Consider the following 26,574-nt stretch of genomic DNA (forward strand, 5'->3'; position numbering starts at 1 on the left):
GAAAATGTGCTTGAATCTTGGTTTATTCCTTAAGGTTGTCATACATTGTTTCTGCCATGCCTTACAATTCATAAAGCTGTGAACATATTTAAAGTCTTTGTCTGAATCTTTAAAACTTAACAGCAAAATTTTAAACGGCAACCTTTAGCATACATTCTAACTAATGCCTCAAACTCGTGTTCGTTGAGCCTCTCAGCAAGAAGTTTGTCTGTGATACTTAACCAGACTCTGTCTCCTCCTAAATTAAGTATTGGAATACCACATGCCCACAAATACAAACCATTTAGCTATAAGTGTGCTCAAAAGATAAATGGTGATTTCCACTTGCAATCCATGCTTTTTTAGACTAAACTGCCACTCACAGGCTTGCTTTGCAGCTGGACAGGAGGCCCATAGGTAATGATATTTTAAAGCAACTCTGCCAGCTCCTGGCCCTGAATTAACACAAATTACATATTTTTTGTTTTAAACAAACTGCATCTGTCCATTACAGAGTAATATGACACGTGAAAAGCTAGGTACTGTATATTCATTGATGTGTGTAATTGGTTGTGTTGTCATTCCACGCTGTGCCTTAGGGGGTGCTCCTCACAGCTTTTTGGCACAGTCGGGGCAGTAGATGGCTGTCTCATGCATCACGAAGCGCTTGTTGGCCAGTGACAGGGAGCACCTCTTGCAGTTGAAGCAGTACTCGTGCCAGGAGTTGCCCTCATAGTTCACCACCTGGGTGCCCTTTCCAAACCCTGCGGGGGAAAATGGCAGCAGCAATGATGGGCTGTTAACTGAGGTCCTTCATTGCACCATCGATCTGTGTGGGTGGCAGGTGCTTTATGGGAAAAAGTCTTGGGGTTGAAGTCGTGTGAGTGTGAGAGAGAGAGGGAGAGAGAGAGATGCTCATGCACCACATCCCCGCAGACCTGTGATGGGGTTCTGGCAGGCGTTGCATTTCTTGGCCACGCTGGTCTTGTAGCAATCCACGCAGTACATCTTGTCCTCCACAGCAGTGAAGCGAGCTCCTGCCAGGGACTTGCGGCAGGTCAGGCACACGAAGCACTCGGAGTGCCAGGGCTGGTCTTGGTAGCTGATCCCCCCAGAGGTGATGGGCTGTGAAGCAGGGAGCAGGTCAGTCCACAGCCATGCCTAAAGACCATATCCACTGTACCATTATTCAATACCCTTTTCCATCTAGAGCTCCATGCAGCGGATGATACAAAATCAAGTGCTGGTGCACTAATCTAACAGGTCATATGCATTGATTGACCATCAGTTCTTCGTCAGGTGAAATATCTGTAATCGCGTTAAACTCCACTTGGTCCCCTGGACTTTGTTGGCAGATGTCAGGTCTTTCGCCCACCCAGTGTCACGCAGTGGCTTAGGAACCTCTGCGCTGCTTGTAGGGAAAGTGGGACGGAGCACCTGCTTGCAGTGGGCGCAGCTCTTTGAAAAGTTCTTGTCCGAGCAGGCGGTGCAGTACAAGTCGTCACCCTTGGCCATGAAACTCTGCGAGCCGATTGGCTGCTTGCACTGGGCACAAGTGAAGCACTCCTCATGCCAGATCTTCTTCTTATACTCCACAGTCTTGGTCCCTATGGGGGAGATGGATGCCTTGTTCAGAAAGCATAGTGGTGGGGCTCTGACTGTGGGGGCATGCATGTGTATTCTCCACATTTCTGAGCCCAGTTATGAGCGTTTCCGTAATTATTACATTGTGGCGATCAGACTTTTTCACAATGTGACACAAAACCTGCAACTTTTCACGTTGTGGGGATATTTTTCCAGTCCCCACAAGGATGCCCTCAATTTTATAAAATAATTTTTGGCTGCTTACGGTTAAGGTTAGGGCTAAGTAGGGGTTAAAGGTTAAGCCCATTGAAATTAATGGAGAGTCCCCAGAATGATAAGAATAAGATCATAAGAAATGTACAAACCAGAGGAGGCCATTCGGCCCATCAAGCTGGTTGGGGAGAACTCAATGGTTCAGAGTTGTTAAAATCTTATCTAGCTCTGATTTTAAAGGAACCCAGGGTTTTAGCTTGCACTACACTAACAGGGAGACTATTCCATACTCTGTGTATAGATGTGCTTTCTTAAATTCAGTTTCAAATGTTCTCCTGCTATTTTCCACCTATGGCCTCACGTTCTAGTATTTAAACTATTATTGAAGTAGCTATTTGGCAGAATAGCATCCAGACCTGTTATGATCCAGGTATACAAGATTCTGTCTCCCCTTAGTCTCCTTTGCTCGAGGCTGAACAGGTTAGCTTGGCTAACCTCTTCTGTGTTTACGTGGTGTGGGTGTGGGTGTGTGTGTGTGGGGCTGCCCAGGTTTGCCCCACCTGGCATGACCAGCTTGTAGCAGCCCTGGCAGCGGTTGCCCTCCTCACGTGAGCAGCATTTCCCACACAAGAGTTTGTCATCCTTGGTGCCGAAGGGCTCATTGGCTAGGGGCTTATAGCACCTGGCGCACTTGAAGCAGTCTTCGTGCCAGTGGCGGTTCTTATGGTGCAGCTCCTATAGCAGGAGTAGCGGAGGGGGGGCATTGGAGTAAGAGAGAGACACATTATAAACTTTGGACACTCAACACACAAAAATCACTACTGTTGTGACCCAAAATCAACGTCGTTAGTCTGCTTCCCAAATGGCAGCATCCAGAGTAAGTCGGCACTTGGTCACAGCAGGGCATGATGGGTAGGGAGAGGCGACCCACCTTTGAGTCGGGCCCGATGGGGCGCCGGCACTCGGCACAGGTGTTGGCGCACAGCTTGTCAAAGCAGCGCACGCAGACGTGCTTGTCCTCCTTCTGCACGTACTTTTTGCCCTGCAGGTTGTCGCGGCAGTAGTAGCAGTCAAAGCGTTCCGTCATGGTTCTGCTCGGGTAGCTCCGAGGGCCTGGCGAGGATGGACACAGAGACCCGCCCATTAGCGTCAGAAAAGCTGCAGTGTAAAGCTGAGCCTTCCAAGCGTACAGTTAGATAAGACATTTATATTTTGAATTTTTGGCACCATAATTCTGAGCATTTTGGGTAACATTCTGCAGTATGTAATATAATGGAATACCTGGCCAAACTGAATCTTCTATGTCTAATCATCTCTCCTCTGGATTCATGTCACCAGAACATCACTGCTGATGATGGCTGAGCTCAGCTAAGCTGCCATACAGCTACTCTGCGGATGCAGCAGGTTTTGTGAAGCGCTTGGCCTTCTGACCAAACGGCCTTCTGTTGGCTCTATCTGGAATGCTGTGCAATCCCCCCCCCCCCTTTACCTTCCATGCATGTGCTTTCTGCTGGCCATGTTCTCCACCTTATTGGGACTGGGCTGGAGTTTAATCACATCTCTAAGCTGCATTGAATCAGCAGCCTGGGAGAGCCCCCCACCACCACCACCTGCCCACAAATTATCAGCAGGACTTTGTTCGAACATACAGTTGTGCCAACTGACCATCGGCTGGTAAATTTAGAAGGTGCAGAGTGGTGCCCCATGGGTGTGGCTCACACCCTTCTCTGCACAAATGTCACTACCGTTTAACTGGAGTGTGAAGTCCAAGAGGCGCTACGCCCAGAGATTATTATAGCAGATTAGAGGAGGTATTATAGTGTCTGATCCTGGAGGTCGGGGGCAGGGGGGCTCCTCGCCATGACCGGGCAGAAATGCCCTCTCTACAGCTGAGACTCGTAGATTAAGCGCGAGTCCAGTATTTAGCCACTGACTCACCCTGGTGCCCGCTCAGGCACCCAGGACTGTTCCATTCCCCACCCACTCCCTGGTCAGATTCCAGCCAGATCCCACCAGCCGTAGACACCAGACACCATACATGTGCTGCTGTCTGACTCGGACCCTCTGCTGCCTTCAGGGTTGCACCATTTGCACCCTGGCCTTTCTCATATAGCTCTAACTGTGACTGGCTGACTTCCTGCCTGTCATTGTGTGGCACGGAGAGCTTCTGTGTGCAAGCCTCATGGGCAACGTTCCCACTGCCTCTCATTCGCTAGACTTCCAGGCACATCTCAACTTGTCCTCTGTTCCTCAAACTTTTTGCCTGTGGCTTGATGGGTCATCTAGGACTCATCCATTGGGCTGCCATTTGGGAGGAGACATTAATATACAGCAAAGTGACTGGTCTAAAATTAACACAGTTCAAGAAGTTGCACAAACAGACAGCATTATTTAGGACGGTGTTTCCCAATCCAGTCTCCGGGCACCCACAGAGAGTGCATGTTTTTGCTCCCTATGGGGAGCTGAAAGGAAGCAAAAATGTGGACTGTTTGAGGGTCCCCTAGGACCGTATTGGGAAACACTACTTTAGCACATGAGTCCCCTCGGGGCTTGTATCCCAAATCCCGAATCACCATGAATTCACCATGACCATACAGCATGTGGGTTATTTCTTGCCTTATTCAAGAGTCGATGCCTAATCGTTATTAAGCTTAAAATTTTCTGTTATCAGTCATCAGATCTTCATTCTTCCATAGTGTTCAACTTCCTCTTTACACAGAAACTCTCTTTAAAACTTCATTCTCGTACTGAAATCATCATCATCATCCATAGCTACTTCATTACCAATCACAACTTCACCATCCACTGCTGCCCCATTAACAGAATTACTCCTACAGAGAAAACATCATGACTAGCTTCATTCTGTTCATCACACAGCTAGAGGTCTTCCAGGACTCTCCACCTACACAGCTACTGCTTTACCGTCTTCTCCACTTGCACTCTCAGGCACCTGTTTCTGGTCTCCTCAGCTTCACTAGTTCCATTCCAAGACCATCACTGTATGGAATCTACCCACTTCCACATCCCTCCGCACCCATCGATGTGCTCTCCGGTTTAGGGTCCCCATGGGTGTGGCAATCGGAACAGGGTATCCCTGCTTCTTCCTTTACCTGAGTGCCTGTAGAAAGTCATTCTAGCAGCTTAAAATAAAAACAGTCAGCTGGAAGAGGGGGGATCAAGGCTTCGGTTCACTAGACTGAGGTCTCCACAGTTTGCTCTTGCTTTTTGGGGGTGTATATATGTGTGCATATGTCAACACCATGTCCTACCCCCGGCCCCCACCATAAACACTCCTCACCATTTTAGGATATGTGGGAGAAGAATTAAAGAGGGAGGGAGTTAAGTGGATGGAGACAGAGTGAATTCCATCAGCATGACTTCAGAGGGAGAAAGAAGGATTCCAGGGTTTAGAACTGAGACTAGCCACAAATCCTACATGTTCTGCCCCCTACACTGCTATTTGGAGCAGACAGTTAAGGTCCTGCCCTGAGGCGGAAATGCTCTACAGTGAATCCCTAAGCTTGTTACTAAAAGTGACTTCTTTTCAGGAAAATACCTCCCAATTCACAGACCCCTGGTGCTGTGTGTAAATCAATATGTAAACTATGTACCAAAGGCTGCTTCAGTTAGAAATATCTGTAATTAAAGTAATGTAATACAACTGGCACGATAGCTCCATAAATGTACATATTTGAGCTCAACTCAAGATGGACTTCTTGTGTTTGGACAACATCGTCATTTGGAGAGCAGTGTGTTTTCCTGAATTCCTCCGAGATTCTTAGCAACAGAAATTTGGATCCAATTTTGGATGTTGAATCTTTAATGGCTCATCATTCAGGCTGTCAGACTTGACACTCCATGGGAAAATCTCCTTGAAAGGAGAGACAGTGGGAGTGAGCAGGACTGTGTACAAGGTGTCCGCTGGGTGGTAGCCCTTCCTCTAGCCCCCTGTCGCCCTTTATCACTTTGAAGAGAAGGGGGCGGCTGATTCGTCTTGCATATTTTTCCCCGGCTGATACACTGGAGAGGACAGTGGAAATGCTTTGGATGACTGAACTGACATAAAACTGAAGGGGAGCATTTGTTGGTGAAACGAACTGTCCCTGGATTCTGATTCCTCTGAGGCGGCGTCTCGTCGTCTGGTCGTCTCGTTTCGAAGCTGCCACGGTCATGGAGCTGATACTCAGCTTCCCGTCTATCAGCAGTTACTACCATCTGTCCTCAGGGGAAGTGGCCTTGTGGAGGCTAAGCCTGGCGTTATGGTCGCAGGACCAGCTCCACGACCTGCTGAGGGACTAAACCTCATTGTGCAAAATCTCACTTTTAAAGCTTCTGCTTCACACTGCTCACACTGGCTCTCTTCTCTCAGGGGTTCGAATCGGCTGCCAAGAAACGTAAAGATCTATTTGGCTCCGATCCGAAAAGCTGCACCTTGATAGAACAGATGGGCTCGCTGATTTGAGTGTCATGTGTCTGCTTTGCACTTAACCTGACTGGTGTACCTATCGCAAGCAGTTTACCACAAATCAGATTTCATGTGGTGGCTTTTCTGCTCTTTCTTGTGTTCTGTCTCGTCTGGATTACTGCCATGTTTCTCATATCTACAACTATTCCTGGGCTTGAATTTTGCATTTACCTTTATTCACATACTGAACACCTTCTTCAGGAATGTTAGGTACAGAATGAAATAGATACATATCTGAATTTCCTTCGGGATCAATGAAGTATCTGTCTGTCTATCCATATATCTGTCTGTCTTACTCTATCGAAACAGCTTCATACTAACCGCTGAACTATCAGCATGGGGGTTATATTGTAGAATGGGGGTGTGCATACACTTGATTATTATAATTTTTTTTTTTTTTTTACACAAAATGTCTTCACAAAGATAGCAGCTCCTGAAAAACAAATCCAGTGGCGAAACCCATCTGTCACTCTCCTGTTTCCTTCCCTTCTGTCTATGTTACGCTGTCTTATGTATGTGCTGTCATCACACAGCTGACCGCTGAAAGAAGAGCAGGCCCCCCATTTAGCCATAGAACAATGGCCACAGAATATGCCCCCTCCACCTCTGGGACAAAAATACCTTGGATCTGTTACCACCACAAACTCTGCCCCCTCCTCCCCCTGCACATGTGTGTAAACACACCAGAATTCCATAATTAGCAGCCATTGGGTAAGATAACAGCTTCATGACATATTCGGCTTGGAGTTGAACAGGTGCGACTGGCGTGAGCAGATGGGGCTGCGCATGAGAGTCAGAGTACTGCCTGTGTTTACGTTTGTATGTATGAGTCAGAGGGCAGGCTGTTTTGCAGCTCTCCTCAACTCTAAACAGTCATCTGCCTTCTGATTGGTTCACAACACCGTTTACAGCCATCCAGTCAAAGCTCCCCTACATGATTGTAGTGCACTCCCCACCTAAACTCTGTTTCATTTAAGATCTGGGTAGCTGCCGATGAGCTTTGGAAATCTATGCTGGTACATGGAATCTTCACCAGGGGGGTATTTCATGAAGCAGGATTTCTTGCTTAGCCAGATAACTTCTTGGATTTAAGGTAGCCTGGGATAAAGACTTTATTTTCTTTCCCTTAAAATATGAAAATAAAATAAATATAGGCGATGTAATGGCAAACACATGCTTCATAAGGACTTCAGTATGGTTTGTAAAGTAGTATTGTGGGCTTCCCATTGGTTGTATATTCTGCAGACCTTAACAGCACCACCCAGTGGTCGTATAGAGGTAGCATGAAGAACAACCAGAGATAAATGTAGATCTGGGTATAGAATCCACAGCATTTAATTTATGATAGCTGTCTAGTGTGTTTTCATACTAATGACAACAGTCCATTTGGGTATTTTTAAGAGATTCTTAAAATAGGATTTGAAAACACTGCATAGGGCAATAACTCGTAACAAATGTGCATAAGATTTACAGCGTTTTCATGTACTCAAAGTAACTGGAATCTGCGTGTGCTGTTCCTGGAAGGTCATTCTAGGTTTAGCCATGAATTGGTTGTCATTCCTGGACACCCAGACAGAATGCAGATCAGTGACAGCCCCTCCTCATTTGCTAGAGGACTATAAACACACATGTGACTCATCAAAGGGGCAACAGCATGCTATCGCTACAGTAACTTAGCAACAGGTGTATGTGTGTTTGGGGGGGGGGTGCAGTTTAGGTCCTACAGGAACATAGCTGTCCCTTACCTGCCCACCTAAAAAGCCTCTAGTCATGTTAGGGCTGTTCCTGTGCACTAGGACTAGTTGGTCAAACAAAACGATACCAGTGATGCTGAGTTTGGAATTTGGATTCTGTGACACAAAGTATGACTCAGTTACCAACATGCATTGCAGCTTTTCAGTGGATATGCAAGGAGAGAGCTTTGCTGTAACTGCAGAGTTGCTCTTGGGACTTAAACCATCCACTCTGGGCTGGAGCTTCAGTCTATATCTCTGTCCTCTCTCCCTGCATGCCTGCATATCTCTACATGTGTTGTCCAAGGGCAATGAAAGGTCCAGCTCAGGGATTAGCTGTGTTTTTCCACTGTGGTCCACCCCCCACATCCCTGTGCTGTGGCATGGCACCCCACTCAGAGGAAGATAGCAGCCGGCACCCCCTGCCTGACTCACTATCCCTGGCCCGTGGCCTAGCACTAACAGCAAACAGCCAAACACATGCAGAGTCTGACGGATGAGGGGACTTTAATGAGAAATGTTCCTCTCACTCCTCACTAGAAAGGTTGAACGCTCGTCTGCTCCATACCTCCTAATTTGGATATGCAGGTCTCTGAGTTCACTCTGGGTTATTTTTTATTGGCCCTCACTGTGACCACTGAGATAGGGATGGGAGGAATGGGACCTCGATGTGGAGCTGAATATGGGGTTGGGTCACAGTACCAGCCATATGCTTTATGCTACTTTCTAAATATTTCAGAAAAATATTCTGACTGTTTCCCATATCCCTTTGTGTTTCTGGATTTCAGATTATGGGTGTCAAGAACAAAAATAGTAGAGTAAGGGGAGATGGGGGCACAGCAAAAGTTGCCAAACAGTGCAGCAGAACAGAAAACTAAACACCCCTCCCCCCACCCCAGTGGCAATGACTACACCAAATCTGCGTCGTTAAGGAGACCAAATCCCCTTGGTGCCAGTTTACCAGTTGCATGTCTGGACTTATTTTGGGTGATATTATGTCATGTGTTTGCCTTGCCCCCACAATGTGAGTAGGACTGGGTGATAAAGGCTGTCATCTGTGTGCATTAGATGGAAATGGGTGTGTGACCTTGAGTGGTTTCCTGAGTGAGGACCCAGCTGGAGAGCAGGAGGACAGGATTAAGAGACGTTTCCACAAACGCTTCCAAAAATGACATTCGCAATAAATAACTTATTATTAGCGAAACGTAAACAAATGAAGAGAGCACAATCTGCTTATATAATTCAAGATAAAAAATTGTTAATTTAGAGAGATGTTACAATACTGATTATGTAGTTTTAGCATTATGTGGGAAAGTTTAGATTGTTAATGTTCTGAACTCAAACACCAAGTCTTAATGCATTTTGGATTTGGCCTACCACACGGTCTCTAATAAAACTTAAATTAATTAAAGAGTGACGATAGCTGAACATTTTGTTCACTCTTTAATATGTTTGTATATTTACAGGTTTTATTAATACCGTAATTCTAGGGGCATCAGGACAGCATGTGAACAGAAGGAGCCTTCATTTATTGCCTGAGAATAGTATTACAAATTCACACAATTTCCTACACAAAATACAGTGATATTTTCCCTTGTGAAGAGTTGTGAAGCGTTGCATCCAATTTTGGTTTATAGTGTGGCAAATAAAAATAGCATCCAATATGTTCCAATAATCATCAGTATGTTGCCCCTATAAGAAAAATAAGTAAAGTAGTCGTGTCAACAGGCGACAGGGGTACAGGCGCGCGCAGCTGCCACACCGTCATTCCCGCACCGAAAGACGCTCCTCTAGCACTATCATCTGCATTAACGGCTTCCAGCTATGCGACTATCGGTTTGACCGGGAAATAGCGCACGTGGCGAAATAAACGCCTTCTCATCCTACACCGTGACCTCTATGCGTACAAGATAGACATGATGCAAAGGATGGGTAAACTGTAGAGCAAGCAGAAGAGAAATTCACGCATTGATAATGTGGAGTCACTAACATGCGCTGTTAATATAAAATACACTTTATGTACGCATTGTAAAACAGAGATTTTTTTATTTTTTTTAAAAAAGTTTTTTTTTTAATGAACTAAAAAATGTTCCGAAGTAGGTTTAATATGAAATCACTCTAGCGACATATTTTTGACAGCCTTAAAAAGGATTTGAGGCCATTCAAGAAGCTAAGCGACATCGTATGCTGAGACATTAAGTATTTCTTGATTTATTTATTTACTCTTAATTTTATTCTGTTGGTGTTCACCTAATATTGTCCTCTCATTATATACTGAATCATGGGAGAAGTAATCTGAGTAATTATATGTAGGTTAAATAACTATGCATACACTGGAAGACCGATAAAGGTGGATCAAGTGACTTTGATTTTATTCATTCACTTATAATTACTTTGCTACTCTGACAAGGAAAATTTTGAAAGATATTTTATGGGGCTGGTTAAGTGCAAAAGAAACATTTAATGAGCACTTGAAAGTCTCCTTACACCTAATGGTCACCTAAAAGTGTCAGACATGGACTTAACCAATTTTTAACAGTTGAGTTGCAGTCCTGTTGTATGGGGCTTACTCGTCACAACTTAACTCTTACTAGTAAGAATGCATTTTTTACTAGTAAGAATATGAATTCAAGATATCCACAATGCAATTCTTACTAGTAAGAATAATGTTTTTACTCGTAAGAATTCATATTATAGAGCTATATAATACAGTTTTTATTAGTCATACATTCCCATTGACTTCCATTGTATTTTTGCCTCGCATATCCTAAATTCAATATTTACTAGTAAATAGTCATATTGTAGAGCTCTTTAATTCAATTCTTACTAGTAATAACTCCTATTATACATATCCGTAATCACATTTTTACTATAGTAAGAATTCCAGACCCACTAATCCATAATTGACTTTTTACTAATTACATTGTAGAGATCTGAAATTGCACATATTCAAAATGTGAATTAAGACAAATATAACAATTAAAGAATTACGAATGAAGTACTCACCAAATTTAAAACGGAGGAGGACCCGTCGGCAGCTTCTCTCTCAGCACTGTAACCGGAGTAATTTATGCTCTTATAGTAGTTCGTTACAAAGTAAAGACACGCCTTCGGCATTCGGGGTGGGGGTGAAACGGTAGGATGCAATCCAAAAAGTCCTAACATTCATCTCAACAATGATCTCATCCAGGAATTTATAAACTCTGGAAATCATATCAAGAACCCTTTACAGAAGTAATGGCACATATATAGGGAAATACTAACTCCATTCTCTTCATAGAATATCAATGTCCTTTCTACAAAAAAGCGCTCACAGTTTGTGAAATAATATATAGGTAAATATGTTTTACACGAGAATGTACATAACTGTACATCACTGTAATCGGTGTGCGCCAAACTCGGTGTCTAAATGGCTGAAACTGTTTGGGTCGTGTATAATTCTGTCGAAGACAACTTCGGTCATTTAAATGCCCTTCTTTGGAATAATATGTGGCTTGCATGGTGACTAATTACTCCCCGCAAAAAAAAAAAAAAAATCAGAGTCCAAGATTCCGCTATGAAACGTGAAAAGTCCAGCGTGCGTTTGGTGCCGATCGGCCCTCCGCGGTTTTTCATAGATACTCTGTGTTTATACATCACAGAGCGCACATCGGCACCACGGCGTATGAATAAATTCTGCAGCTTCGCAGAGAATCATTAAACGTAGCCATTAATATTACCCAAACACAGATCTCATCCAGGAGCGCGTTCTGTCGTTAGTAAAATAAACAGTGGCCGAACATAACTAATATTTTTAACAGAGATTTATAACAGCGTCATCCCCAGTTGTTTTCTTTGGAGTGAGACCAGAGCAGAGGCCGAGCCTAAGCCAACCGTCAACCTAACAGCTCCACATCAGGACTCTTTCATAACAGGAGCTATAGAGACACATACAACAGACAGGATTTATAGGCTGTAAGTGCAAAGATATAGTCAGTAATATGTGCCTTTTCGTTTGTAGGGGAAAAAGAACATCGTGTTTGGTGGATGAATGGGTGGAATTAGAATGATTAGAAGAGACAAGAATCTGACTGCAGAATAAATGGAGACAATTAATTTAGTTGGGGCTTCCTCGCCGGTAAGGGATAAAGAAGCTTGTGAAGTGTGTGGTACATTGTGATCAGGGGTCGAGCCCTAATGGGTGATATTTACAGCCCGGGGGCCCAGAAAACTCAAAGTGACTCACCCCCCACACAATGGGTGTGAGGGTCAGGAGCCTCATGGCAGTGGGATCAGCTATCAGGGGAATTTGGGCTGACGGGGTCCCCCTCCCCATGCACATCATGTCAAGTATGCATGATGACAGGACACACATCAGGGGAAGGCATGTGCCCGTGTAGAGCATTCCGGAGCTGTCTCAGCCGTCAAATATCAAGGGGTAGAATTATGATGGCATTCAGAAGGTATTGTCTTTTAATAAAAAATGAACAAACCATACAGCTGCCGGTAAAGGTGACCAGGGTAAGCATGCCAGTCAGTAGTATGAGCCATGAACTGTCAGGGGTCTCAGACTCAACAACGCAGGGAGAGACAGTGCCCAGCATGCTGGCTCAGGGAAGAATCCTGTGATGGAGCTGTGCACCAGCACCTCCTCAGGCCAATACTGGCAGTGCAGGCCAGATTGCTGGCTCAGGAAGGAACACCAAGGTGCAGCTGCACATCAGCGCCCCCGAAGGCCAATTTGAGAGGGAGATGGGCTTCCATGTATGAAGGTGAGCTGGAAGATTTCTGTCACCCTTGGGACTGCGCATTCATTTTCCAAAAGTTTATCCAGAATAAAGATAGGACAACAGTGAAGAACAGCAGTTAAAGCTCTCTTTATACCCAAATCCGCACTGGGATCTTTTATTGACAGTTTGGTGAATGTCAGCAAGCCTCCGGAAACTTCCCCACAAGGGGACTGAGGGTCAGATCGACATGGACAAGCTGAGACACATAGCAAACAATATCAGCACAAAAAACCCTGATAGGTGGGTACATCTCAAAACAAACATAGCATCAGAATGGTCCCTACGATTTCCTGGCTCAGATGATTAGCAGAAGTGATGATTTAAACAGAGCAGTGAAACAATGACATACATAGTGTCCTATGAACTAATCCAGTCAGACGTTTTGTGCATCTGTCTCTTCAGATTTGGGCTTGTTTGTTTCATAAAATCATTCACATTACATACAGCCATCTGATTGACACTTTGATCGACCCATGGCTTATCTTCAAACTCAAGTAGCACATCACTGCAAGGGAGGACAAGAGTCTACGCATACACAGTGACGGCCAAATGAAGGCTTCATGAACCATTTGCTGTATTTTTTTGAGCCCACTAGATGGTGCTCTCTATTCAAAAAAAGTTCGTAAAGCATGCCCCAAAGTAAACCAAGAGCTCCATCTAGTGGGGTCAAAAAATACAGCAAATGGTTCATGAAGCTTAATTTAGCCATCACTACACATACCCATGACTTTATTTAGGAGGTTAGCAGCAGGGCAGGAGTAACACCCCCTCCCTCCATGGGGAACTATGCCAGTGATGTGCTTTTGAATTCCTCCTGAGACCGATATTACGATTCACACTCATACCTCAGTGTCTGATCCAATGACTCCCCGGTGTAAACAGTGTGGCTCAATATTACTGCACTCTGCACTTTATGTGAATTGTACCATTTCTAAGTGTTATTCCTCTTCACTGTACTATTACACATCTATTTGTCTGTTGTCTATTTAGTCTTTATTTACTGGTTGTGGCTGGACCAGTACGCATCACAGTGCCCTTGCTGCACTTGACCAGTAAAAGATCTTGAATCTAGGTTTACAGAATCAGATACATGTATCATTTGCTGACTGAACAAAGTCTGTCCTTATGATACTTTCAGAAACAAAACAAGAAAATGCAGCTCAAACGAAAGAAGCCACATGATCATCAACGATGTGAAAGAATGATGTCATTTCTGTACCTGCTGGTTACAGATGCAAAATATGTACTGATCCAACAGTCTCGATAAGGCTCAATGGAGTTCTACCCAAATATAAAATAAAGACCAATAAGAAGACAGAGAAAAACCGATCCCAGCTATTGGGGGAAATGACAAATCAGAATAACCAGTTATCCCACAGTGCGGTGACAAGATTGTCAAGTTTTCAAGACCCATGACTGTGATGACAGCTTGGGCTGTTTTTAGCTTAATCATTTGTTTTTTATTCACTATCTTCATTTCAAAATGCCTTGAATAAAAAGGCAGGGCATGCATTTAACATCACGGCGGAGTCGTAAAACAAGCCACAAGTGGAGCGGGACTGATCTCCATCATCCACCTTCCACATGGAGAGACACGTCTAGGAACATGACACCCGGCACGTCATGCTGTCGGTGTTTATAAAAAAGGAGATGCAACAAAAAGGAAATGTGTATACGCGGTTCCTGCAATACCGGAGGTGACAAGATGGAGGCAGCAACGAGCACATCACAATTCACTGCCGCACTACCTTCCTTCTGCACAACATTGCCATGACAATGGCCCACCAGAGGCCCCCGCTCGGTATTGTGTCAGGTGACACCGTACAGCCGATCTTCCAATGGGCAGAGTACCACTTAGTCTCATATGTGTCCAGAATGTTCGCACTTTGGCGGGCTCTTAACTGTTTTTACTAGTCAAATCGAGATGTTTCCTCCAGTGGGCTGCCGCCATTGGGCTCCTCCTGTCTTCCACAGCCTGCCTTTCTCTCCCCAGCCTCCTCCTCAATGATGGTACTGGGGCGCCAAAGACCCATCCACAGTGTTGCCATTGTGTCCTCTGTACACGTCCCTTTAATCAAACATATACAATGGGCAGGTTAACGCGAAGGTCTTACACTTCACATACATCCATGCCTCTGTATCAGAATAAAGCAGGAAGCAGCTTCAGAAAGGATTAGCCGGATTACTATTGGCTAAAAACAAAATAACATACAAAAAAAAATTGTTTTCAGTGTTTTATCCGAATGCAAGTCCATTTATGTTTTTAGAGTAAACGTAGACTTTTCAGCAGTCATAGTCATGCAGGGAAAGTCAGAAGATACGAATTAACAGTCACAGTCAAAGGTCACTATGTTGTGCAAAGCTAACTATATAATTACAATAATAAAAAAAATGTTAAATGAACTAGCACAATGGCAACTGGAGGAATTACACAGTGCTCCCCCTATAGGAGATAAGTGGTACGGTATTTTAAGTTAAACCACACATACGGAGCGAAGACTCTATAGTAAGATTGTCACAGGGAGAATGGGAGCAGCTCTCAGGTCTCCCCTTAACAGCACAGCATAGGGCAGATAATGAGTCTCCTTTATAGTGCCCTCCCTAGTGCACTGGTATGACACTGTAGCCTGTAACACATGTTCCCCGTAAAGAAATCACATAAATATATAAATAAAAATAATGGGGGGTGGGGGTTTGTTTAAAAAGAACCAAGACTGAGAAAGAACAGTGAGTCCTTTGAATGGGACGAGATCAGAGAAGAGGTAGGGAATGTAATGGCCGTGCAGGAGCAGCAGCAACAGAGCAAAGGGTGGGCCGGGGGGGTTGGCTCACTCCCTGTGGCGGAGGAGATCGCGGGGGGCCTCCGAGTGCTCGACAGGCAGGACCAGCTGGGTCCCCAGGGTAGCCAGCTTGCTGTCCGCAGCCTCCACGGGGCCGGAGGCAGGGCAGGAATGCAGCATGGTGGCTGAGCCAGCTGCCCCGTCGCTGTACACCAGGCCGTCCTCGGGCACCAGGTCCGAGTCGTCCTCCTTTAACCGGCCTTCATTCTGTGGGGGGGGGGGGGGGGGGGTGAGGATTCAGTAAATTGGCCAGATTTGTACAACCGTATGCTGTAATCGCTGCCACTGCTGCTGTGACTCCGCGGCCCAGGTCATCACCACAGGGGGGCGCTGTGGAGTGGCTCACCTCGTATGCCTGGGGACTGGTGAGACATCGTGCCAGAGCACCACACCAGCTGGGCAGCGTGGCTGTGAGGGGCGGGCCGCTGTGTGTGAGGAGGGGCTTCAAGTAGCTGGGGGGGGGGGGCTACAGTCAAGGCCTTAAAAGCCATAGGGATATATGCACATTTAATTCTGTAGGCTTTGTATAAACAGCATGCCCTTCAGTCTAAGCATAAGTTTGCTAAGCACTATTTAACAGTGTTTAATAGAACTATTACTGTCAAGAAGAAAAGCCAAATCCAGGTCAATTCAAATTGCTTGTTACTCTGGAGCCCCCTCTACTGTCCACTCTGAGTACTGCTACCATTAAGGATACTTGGAGTCAAAGCTGTACCAGTGTCTAAACAGCCAGGCACTCTCCTGTTTGGTGCTCCTGTGCTCTGTGAATTCCAGGGCATTCACCTGTTTGAAATGAGACAGGGAGAGCCACAGGAATGCAGCGTGACGTAAAAGGTGCCCGCATTGGATCTTGCTGATACGAGGGGCACCAGCAGACAATCGGGTCACAGGAAACAGAACCGCGAGAAAAGGCTTCCTACCGAGTCTTTGTCGGAATCCACCCCCACTCTGCATAAAAGAGAGAGAGGCCAGTTAGCGCGGGTGAGCCGGCGGCTCACTGCACGGTGCGCACGTGCGAGACAGGCCAGCAGTCACACACTCACCGGATGTGCAGGACTGACAGCATGGGTGTGGTGCCCCCACCACACACCCAGACAGTGAAGAAGACGATGAGCAGCGTGGTGGAGAACATCATCTGCCGGGCGTAGTTGGCCGTGTCCCGGATGGACAGGGCGAAGGTCATGGCCCCCCGTAGACCTGGGAAGGACAGAATACACACTGCTTATCATCCGTGCATTTTTCAACCACTTATCCAACAGGGGGCGATGGTAAGTCTGGACTCTATCCTAGGAAACATAGAGCACAAGGTATGGGAAAACCCCAGATGGGACGCCAGTCCACTGCAGAGCACCTATACATGCTATATTCAATCGAGAGACAAGAGCCAAACGTAAATCCATGCTGTTGAAGGAGAATATCAGAAATAGCATTTGAACCCCCAACCCTGCCGTGGCGGTGGGAAGAGACGTTGGTTTTTTTAATTAAAAATGCCAAGACAACTGACGGAGTAGCTGTTTAACAAAAGGCTGACTCATGACCGTCGGGGAACATGAAAAATACAGTTACTGGTTTGGCCGGACATGGCTCCGTTTTCCGAGCTGGATCATGTTCCTGTCAAAGGCCACAACAGGCTGCCGTGGAGCTTGGCGGCATGACTGAAAGACGACATCATCATCATCATCATCATGTGCACCTGCAAACATCATCATGTGCTGGAAGTTGTTCCTGATGCGGTTTCGGCGTCCCAGGTTGAGCAGGAATGACAGTGGGTAGATGTTGGCGGCCCTGCCCAAGAACACGGCCAGCTGAGTAGCGTGGTCAAGGATGGATACCTCAGTAGCCCAGAAGGGTGGAAGTGGTCCAGGCTCCACTAGGCTGAAAAGCTTCTCTCGTTTCAAACACCCCTGTGACACCTTGGTAGGTAAATAGATACATTCTTACTATGAGCTGAGCTATTTCAATAAAAGCCCCGTTGCGGAGTTCATTATTGTTAAATCACTCCTGAGGAACAGCGTGATACGTTTACGGACACACACACACACACACACACACACACACGCACACGCACACGCACACGCACACACACACGCACACACCACACACACACACACAAAACTCAAGGATACAAATGCCCCGATGATGAACAAAGGGTTGAACATGTGGTTCTGGAAGGTGAACAGCGTCAGGCCCATGTAGGAGAAGATGAAATTCTCCGCTAAGAAGTTCAGCAGCTCAAATAACTAGAATGGAAGGCACAGGAAGGTGTTTAGTAAATGGACCAAGGCCCAAGGAACAGTGTAGAGATCAGAACAATATTGTTCTGCCATCCTTCCCACAGCTTATTCAGTACAGGGTGACCTGGTCACAGGGGAGCCGGGAGAATATCCCAGTCAGCTACCACACAAATCCAGGGAGCCCCTGGAACTGCACGGTCCATCACAGGGCACACATATACACCTACTGACACACCGGGGACCATTTGGAGAAGCCAGTTCATCACATCAGAGCTGAAATGAAACCCTCACACCCTGAATGTGGGAGGCCACAGTACTACCTTATCATTTATAGTGATAGTAGTAGCAGTATTAGAATTAGTAGTAGCAGTGCTAACAGCATTATTAATATTATTATTTGCATGACCTGTGTTTCCTGAACACCCCCCTATAACACTTTGCTGGATAAGCAGCAGGAATTAGGATGACATCATTAATATTGTTATTCATGTTACTGATATTAATAATTGTGTTATTATGTAGCAGTTGCTCAGCTGATCTAAACTTGTTTCGGTCTTCCGTGTACTTTCTGACCGACTGCTGTTTCACTGATGATCATGAAGGAACAGAACAGGGTGTGAAAGTGTGTGTGTGTGTGTGTGTGTGTGTGTGTAAGACGGCTGTGCTGGACTGAGGACACCAGCAGAAGGAAGCTCGCCTGTTTGGTCCGGACTTTGGACTCCGGAGACAGGTTGTTATAGGTGTAGTGAGCCTGAGTTATCCCACCAAACAGAACTGCCACAACCCCTGCAAGCACAAGCCAGCACAGCATAGTGAGTCAGTGAGGTGCGGAGGGCAAACCGGCTAAGACGACTGGATGGGGGGGGTTAGATAAATGAATGCAGCATTTAGTATGCTCCATGGTCACTGTGAGCCAGTGGGAGCCGTAGTTATTTATTAGCCAATGAGAATCAGTGACTAGTAGGCACCTCTGAACAAATGAGAACTGCTGATCAAGAACCGGCACTTATCCATGAACTAATGGGGCCAGGGGTCCGTTAAGCCCAATGAGACCCGTTTCTGAGATCTGAAGGACCACCCACCGGCACCAGCAGTTACCTGTGAACCCACAGGCCTCGGCCAGCAGGAAGGTGCTCCAAGACATGAGGAAAAAGAGAGCTGTCTCCAGGAGCTGGAAGTCCCGCAGTTTGGTGAACTTGGTGACGTGAGGGGCCAAGTCAAGGAGAATCCGTAAGGGTGCTGGACAACGCCCCCTTCAGGCAGATCAGAGGCGTCACATCATCTCTCATAAGGGATATAAGAACCCCCCCCCCCCCCCAAAATGCCCCTGTTATTACTATTGAACAAGAATTTTTATATCCAGAGAAGCTGTGGATGATTGAACACCAACACAGAGAAGAAAGAGCTGTACAGGGAGAGGCGGGACCAAGCAGTTCATTCAGCCCTGCTGTGGTGGCTGCAAGGAAGGATATGAAGGCGGTCAAGATGCCGGTGGACACGCCCAGTGCGAAGGAGCCGCTGAACACCCCGAGGAACATGCCGAAGGATTTCAGCACCGCCATGCCATCGTAGGAGTGGCTGCTCACCACAGCCGGCTGGTAGGCGATGATGGATCTGTGGCGGACGTCAGCATGACACTAGTCATAAACAGGCTCAGGCATAAACGAAGAGGAATAAACAAACACAAATGAATATAAATACAGACAGATACAAACAAACAGAAACATACAAACACAGACAAAAAAAAAAAACACACAGGCACAAATGAGCAAATGAATCACACACAGTTGATATATTCCTGTCATTGTGGCGACCCTCCATTCATTTCTATGGGCACTCTAACCCTAATCCCCAGCCCTAACTTTAACCATAAATAACCAAACAAAATACAAGACTTTTGGCTGTTTTAGTTTTTTGATTCCTTTCACAGGTTTTTCTAAAATTGAGATTTCTGTTGTGGGAACATTTTTCAGGTCCCCACAATAGAAACCTGAATTTCATAAAAAGCTACAAAGCAACAGATTTTGTGTAAATACAAACCCAAACAACAGAAACATAGACACACAAGGCACATAAACGCTCACAAACAGGCCTGAACAGGCCATCTGGCATAAAAGGCATTTTCCTGGTCTGTTTGTAGGCCGGCGCAATTTATTGTGGGGACCCTCCCAACAAATCATTTTCACACTTTTGCCTTTTTTTAATGACTCGATTGAATTTAAAGACAGCTACCCTGGCTTTCAGTTTTGAAGAAGGATAGTCATAAAGTCAGTTCAAAAAGTACTTTCACATTCCACTCACATGCTTTAATCTGTCAGCTTACTAGTTATAAATCAATCTCCTTGATGCAAATGCATTTCCTACGGGGCCAGACTGCAATCTGAAAGCATTTCTGAATGTATTCAGTGCACACTGACGGGAGAGGATGTGGAACAAGTGGAGCCCACCAGCACGTGTAGAACCCCTTCTGTCCCCTTTGCTCTTCAAGGCCAAAAGCCAAATACGCAGCCAGACGTCTATGCTTGTAAACCAGGAAGTCTGCACCATCAGACTTGTAAAACCAGCACCTAGATTTACATCCACCTTCTGAACTGTGTTCCATTGACTGTTTTTGCATATAAACACATGAAAATGCTTCACCTCAAGAATGCAAATATACCTTGAAGCAGAAGGCAACTGCATTTGACTTACATGGAGACCATTTCCACCATGCGGGGGGGGGGGGGGGGGGGTGGGGGGGGGGTGGATACAACGCGCTCTTGGGGTTTTATACACCGTTTCTGTGACAGCTCATAGGTGGACACTAGGCACCACCTGTCAGGAGTTGAGTGTTTTGCAAGATGCCACCCCGCCTCTGGCACGTGCCTCTCAGTGTAAGACGAGGGACATGCCATGGCCTCTTTAAGAAAGCCACACCTCCAATCCTGTCTAGCCTGTTTCGCATGACGGGGCAGGATACTAATAACCAACAAAGTGGGGGGGGTTAGTAATGGAGGTGGTGAGTGGCTCATCAGTTTAGAACATGTGGCCTGTGATTGGAAGGTTGCTGGTTCAATTCCCAGAATTAGAAGAGCCATTTCACCATTGAGTTCTTGAGTACAGCCTTTAATCCCTAATTGCTCCAAGAACTGTCTGACGCTGTTTTCAATTGTATGTTGCTGTGGATAGGAGAATTTCTAAAAGCTGTAATTATGTGTGAAAGTCTCGGATCACACATGGTTTCTGGGAGGTTTTTATGATGATTTTTTAATGATTTTTGAGGGCAGTATGTGGCTCAGTGGGTTAAATCTCTATGCCTGTGATCAGAAGGTTGCTGGTTTCAGCACGCCTGTGGGTCCCTGAGTAAGGCCCTTAACCTCCCCCTCCCCCCCAGCTCCCTGGGTGCTGCTATGGGGGGCTGCCCTTCATGGCCAGCTTGCTCTCACCTACAGAGAACAAGCTGGGGGAGGCGTAAAGAGAATTTCCCCATAGGGATCAATAAATGATCTATTACTATTATAATTAGGTGTGAGGCATTGAGCATTTGTGAGATATGTGTAAATCCCACTGGTTTCCGAGAGAACATCCCTGAAGAAGCTCTACACACACACACACACACACAGAGGCCCCACTCACGAGGACAGCACGACTGCAACGGCGTCATTGAGGACACTCTCTCCGAACAGCATGGCATAAAGGTCTGAATCCACCTGCAGCTCCGTGAAAATGGCCAGCACTGTCACTGCGGGAGAAGGGATGACGTCCACCATTTATCAATCGCACAATAACACTGCCAGTACCTTTCTATCCAGGACACTCTCATAAATTGTGTCATTTGTTGCTCAGATTTAATGATTTTTTTAACCACTTTCCCCAAATAAGTAACGAAAAAGTCTCATTAATGTAATCAATAGCTCAAACCGATATAATATGTTTTTGTATCTTTCAGCTTTATTGCATCTTGCTCGCAATAAAACAATCACTTTGTATAATTGCTCAATTTTTTTGTTACTTTTGTTATTTTTTTTCTCGTCTCTCGCCCTGAAATTGATAAAATACTTTTGTTTATTACAGAAATAAATGGTAATACAACAAAACTGATTACTGTCCCCGGGGGGCAAATCGGAAAGTTTAAACAAATAGGTTTGTATAATCTGAGTCTGTGTTTAAAGTCATTTTTAAAATAAAGGAAAATTGATGTGGTGTGTTAATGAGTTTGCTGAAATGACCCATCCAGTACTACCAGCTGTTAGGTATCTGTAGATATCTGTGACCTGAGCTCCCAAAATGCACCTCAATACTAACTGAAAGGTCTCAAGGGGTGTTTCTCAATATGTGTACTTCACTGTGCTTGTGTTCCCATGTACCCATTTTATGTCATTCAATTCCATTACCGAAGACCAGTTCCAATACTCAGGAACAGAAGTACAGAAGACAGTAAAAATCCCTGGATGTTGTTCTTACCCAGATATCAAGGATACATCAGTTGCATCCTTGCCAAATGAGACTAATCCCACAATTCATGTTCTTGGGACGTCATTTTTGCAAGACCGGTCTTGCCAAGGCAACAAGTACGGTCTTTGTGTTCTTGGTATTGAGGAACACCCAAGGAAAACACTTTTGTTCAGGAATTCAAAGCAATTTCATTTCTGGGATTTGAAAGTGCAACCTTTGACGCATCATGCTAAGGAAGCTCTGAATGAGGCTCTTGATTACACGCAACAGCAAATTTAACAGCAAAGATTTCCCTCTAGAAAAGTGTGTGTGTGTGTGTGTGTGTGGGGGGGGGGGGGGGTGAGGGGTGGTTACCTGGATCCGTGGCAGAGACAATGGCACCGAAGAATAAGCAATCGGTGAAGAAGAAATCACCACCCAACTGACCCACACGTGCAATCAGGGTTACGAACCCATACATGAGCAGCCTGAGGGAGAATCACATAGTTATGTCACCATTTACCCACATTACTCTGGTATCATGACCCCACACTGCCCCTGACACCATGTCTGCCATACAGAAGCTGCCAGGCAAGGATACCCACCCAATGACAAAACACGAGATGAGCGTCCCTACAAAGGCGTAGGCCAGGATGGAGCCAATGTTCCTGAAGAAGTGTCTCTGTAAAGTCAGAAGAGGCAAACAAATGTGTGAAACTCCCTCATTCCTGGCCAGAAAAGGCTCACAGGATGCGGCAATTTGGCTGGTGCATATGCATCATCAGCACGCACAGACAACACACTAAAAGAAATTTACGGTATTTTATGAGTCAATTACCCTCTTCAGGCTGTAACCAGCATGAAAGATGATGGGAGGCAGGAGAATGTTAAAGAATATCTCTGGATCAAAGGTCACCTAAAAACAGCAAGTACAGCATGTTAGTGCTCAGCAGAGCAGCAATAAGACGTGGAGTTACGGGGCTGTGGAGTTACGGGGCTGTGGAGTTACGGGGCTGTGGAGTTACGGGGCTGTGGAGTTACGGGGCTGTGGAGTTACGGGGCTGTGGAGTTACGGGGCTGTGGAGTTAGGAGCTCTGGAGTTAGGAGCTGTGGAGTTACAGGGCTGTGGAGTTACAGGGCTGTGGAGTTACAGGGATGTGGAATTACGGGGATGTGGAGTTACGGGGCTGTGGAGTTACAGGGCTGTGGAGTTACAGGGCTGTGGAGTTACAGGGCTGTGGAGTTACAGGGCTGTGGAGTTACAGGGATGTGGAGTTACAGGCTGTGGAGTTACGGGGCTGTGGAGTTACGGGGCTGTAGAATTACAGGGCTGTGAGTTACGGGGCTGTAGAATTACAGGGCTGGTAGAATTACAGGATGTGGAATTACAGGGATGTGGAGTTACGGGGCTGTGGAGTTACGGGGCTGTGGAGTTATGGGGCTGTGGAGTTACGGGGCTGTGGAATTACAGGGATGTGGAGTTACAGGGATGTGGAGTTACAGGGATGTGGAGTTACAGGGATGTGGAGTTACGGGGCTGTAGAGTTACATGGCTGTAAAACTGAAGAGATTTTCCCTCCAGATTATTTCATCATATGCTAAATGGGCTGCACTATATGGAAGCTTTTGAGCTCCCCTGCCGGTGCTGGGGGAGAGAACACGCACCTTCCGGAGCATCTCGTTGTCCCGCACTCCTGCACTTCGCTGGCACTGATCTCACCCTTCAGCGCGTACTCATAGAAACGTCCACTCACGTTCACGAGTAGGGTGGCCGGGCTGGCGTTCACCTGGCAACTCATGGTCACATTGCTGATGTCACGAGGCACGTGGATTCCATACCGAAGGATCACACCCACCAGCAGGCCTGGGGGGGGGGGGGGTGGGGGTGGGGGGTGGAGGCAGAGTCACATCCAAAATACCTGGCAACACATTTGACTGGCATGTATCCCATTCATAATGTCTAAAGACTACTAACACAAACTATGAGAAGAATTTAATACGGGTGAGTTGTGTGACAATACTAAGCATCCTGTGAGGATGAAGAGCTCTAAAATATCATATTGCATATTAAATTACATTAGTTAAATTTAAATTCAGTTTTTGTTCAAAATCAACTTACTTATTTTCTCCATGGTAATAATTTTTCATTTTAGGAACGTTTACTGAACGTTACGATTAGGGTATGGAAACTTTCAAAGTGTCGGGCTTTCTTAACGTTCCCAGAACGTTTTCCTATTACTACTACAACTAAGGATAACAAGTGACAAACAACCACGGACCGTGGTAGAGAAGCAGGTAGCATTGAGGCTTGATGTTTTTGAAATTGTGGGTTCAAGGCTATGATATGAACTTTGTAATATACATAAGTAGCACTCGTTATTTTTCTTATAAAATAACGTTATTATTATAAAACAATATTTTTCAGTATTAAATACATAAAAAGTGCGTTCAGATCATACTGTTGTCCTGATAACGTTGAAAGAACCTTTATTAATAACATACAACGTGGAAATAACGTTCTATCAGCGTTACATTAAGAAAGTTTTTATCATAATTGAGAAGATCGATGCCACTTTACAATAAGACTACCAATATAAAGCGTTTATGAATGGTTTATAATCTGGTTATTAATTAGGTTGTAACACTTTCCAAATTATTAATAGACCATTTTAAACAAGTTATAACACAGTTTTCTTTCTTATTAATAAATTACTACCATTTACGTTTATCATAAGTATGTGCTGCGTTGGTTTTAAAACATTGTTCTTTTCATGAAGTTCAGGTAAGTATTTGATTATTTAATTCCCCCCCCCCCCCCCCCCCCCAGTAGCTGCTGATTGTGGACTGAAACTAATAAGTAAGATTTATGGAGAAAACGGTTATCAGAATCTTCCTGAACAGATGGCCATCACCACGTCATTAATACGCCTAGTTAAACAGGTTAGCATCAGGCTTCCACATCAAACAGGACTTCATGGTCGTCTTCTCTGTTGGTATTCAGATCTTAGAGATTCATATTATTCCCTATCGCTGGAATGCAGAACCAAAAACTGGTTCAGTCTGTTTGTCAAACTTCCCTTCACCTGCCTGCAAGGAAACTCCTTTACATCTCGGTTTCATTTCTGAGGCTTAGCAGCCGTGGTTTGACAACCAAACTAGAAACAATGGCCTCGGTCAAACGTGCTACTTATCCTTAAAGATGAGTTTCCAACATTGCAAGGACATCGGCGTTAGTTGCCGCTGCCTGCACTATACAAACTGTCAGACAGTGCGGTAGACAGGTGCTGTCTAAGCAGATCTACAGTTCCGGCAAGAAACTCATCCGACGACGCCTAAATAATTGAATCTCTCACTTAACAAATTATATAGCCGGCTCATCCCGCAATCGGTGCTTGGAAACGCCAGGTAATCGGCCACAATATACTAGCTTGAAATAACAAACTATCCAGCTTGATTCTGACACGTCTTCATCCTCCCGTATATGGAATTTACTAGAAAACATTTGCCAGAATACACTGTCCAACCACCAAATGGCACTGACTGCACCGTCGTTGCCACCTGTATCACGGGGACAAATTACACGACAGTTTAATTGAGTTACGGGGTGAAAGCCCACGATGCATTTTAAATGAACGGCATTAACAACGTTAAAGAATACAAGCCTCCTGTCACTTTAATTATTGCTGTCAATTCATAGAATTTTGCTTGTGCAGTGCGATAGAATATTTGCAATAACTTTTCAAAATATGGTTGCTAGACGACATGCGATCATTGGTGATGCACTCGTCATTAATACCCTGACCACAGTAATGATAGCAAGGGACATAGTAATTACATCATCGCACATCTTCAATATTGAAAAGTAGGATCCTCACCATATATCATAGCTAATCCGGTTTCATGCAAAACCTGAACCTGCGGTGTTTGAAGAGCCATATTGTTAAAATAGTTAGGGTGAGGAGCAGGATGAATATGAGCAGGTCGGCACTGTCCCGCCGGTGGCTTTCCTCAGCATTCTTCTCTGTTACAATATTTTCCATACCGGTATCGTCGGCACTACCGCGCCATATAAACAATGCCAGGCAGAATAAAACGCGGACGGGTGTCATCTTGGACACCCTTGGCGTTCAGTCCAAACGGCGCGACTCCCTGTGTTTTTGACAGACCGCGCGTATTTAGACACGTCGCCTCCGCCGGCTGAGCCGTATCGGTACCGTGTCCGCCCCCCCTCCCGTACTGCTCTCCCCTCCCCCCAAGCACTGGCGGCATCACGTGACAGGTGGATGACTGGGGATGAGCAGCACATCAGCGTCTGAGTTCTGCAAGCCGTCCCGGCTAAATGAC

General features: G+C 45.5%; 2 protein-coding genes across 3 annotated transcripts; both read right to left on the reverse strand.

The window, feature by feature from the left end:
• Positions 1-5: 5 nt before the first annotated feature.
• fhl1a (four and a half LIM domains 1a) lies at positions 6-11,135 on the reverse strand. 2 transcript variants are annotated; one of them, XM_049028257.1, is made up of 6 exons: positions 10,981-11,135; positions 2,708-2,889; positions 2,337-2,511; positions 1,417-1,586; positions 918-1,104; positions 6-743 (listed from the first exon to the last, which is right to left on the reverse strand). In XM_049028257.1, the coding sequence occupies exons 2-6, from the start codon at positions 2,861-2,863 to the stop codon at positions 589-591; spliced, it is 843 nt and encodes a 280-aa protein (XP_048884214.1). In that variant the 5' UTR covers positions 2,864-2,889; positions 10,981-11,135; the 3' UTR covers positions 6-588. The 2 variants fall into 2 exon arrangements, with proteins under 2 accessions (XP_048884214.1, XP_048884213.1); XM_049028256.1 differs by lacking the exon at positions 10,981-11,135 and adding an exon at positions 4,887-5,865.
• A 1,684-nt stretch (positions 11,136-12,819) lies between these two features.
• On the reverse strand, positions 12,820-26,466 carry slc9a6a (solute carrier family 9 member A6a). The gene is given in 19 exon segments (XM_049028157.1): positions 12,820-14,811; positions 15,576-15,790; positions 15,930-16,035; positions 16,281-16,366; positions 16,504-16,531; positions 16,627-16,780; positions 17,277-17,388; positions 17,710-17,823; positions 18,515-18,603; positions 18,916-19,021; positions 19,290-19,431; positions 21,433-21,538; positions 22,606-22,718; positions 22,836-22,912; positions 23,069-23,146; positions 23,896-23,921; positions 23,924-24,094; positions 26,106-26,135; positions 26,138-26,466. Coding segments are annotated over 19 exon segments (2,022 nt in total). The 5' UTR covers positions 26,340-26,466; the 3' UTR covers positions 12,820-14,744.
• Positions 26,467-26,574: the final 108 nt, after the last annotated feature.

The sequence above is a fragment of the Brienomyrus brachyistius genome, chromosome 10, assembly GCF_023856365.1.
Source record: "Brienomyrus brachyistius isolate T26 chromosome 10, BBRACH_0.4, whole genome shotgun sequence".
In the NCBI taxonomy this organism is placed as follows: domain Eukaryota; kingdom Metazoa; phylum Chordata; class Actinopteri; order Osteoglossiformes; family Mormyridae; genus Brienomyrus; species Brienomyrus brachyistius.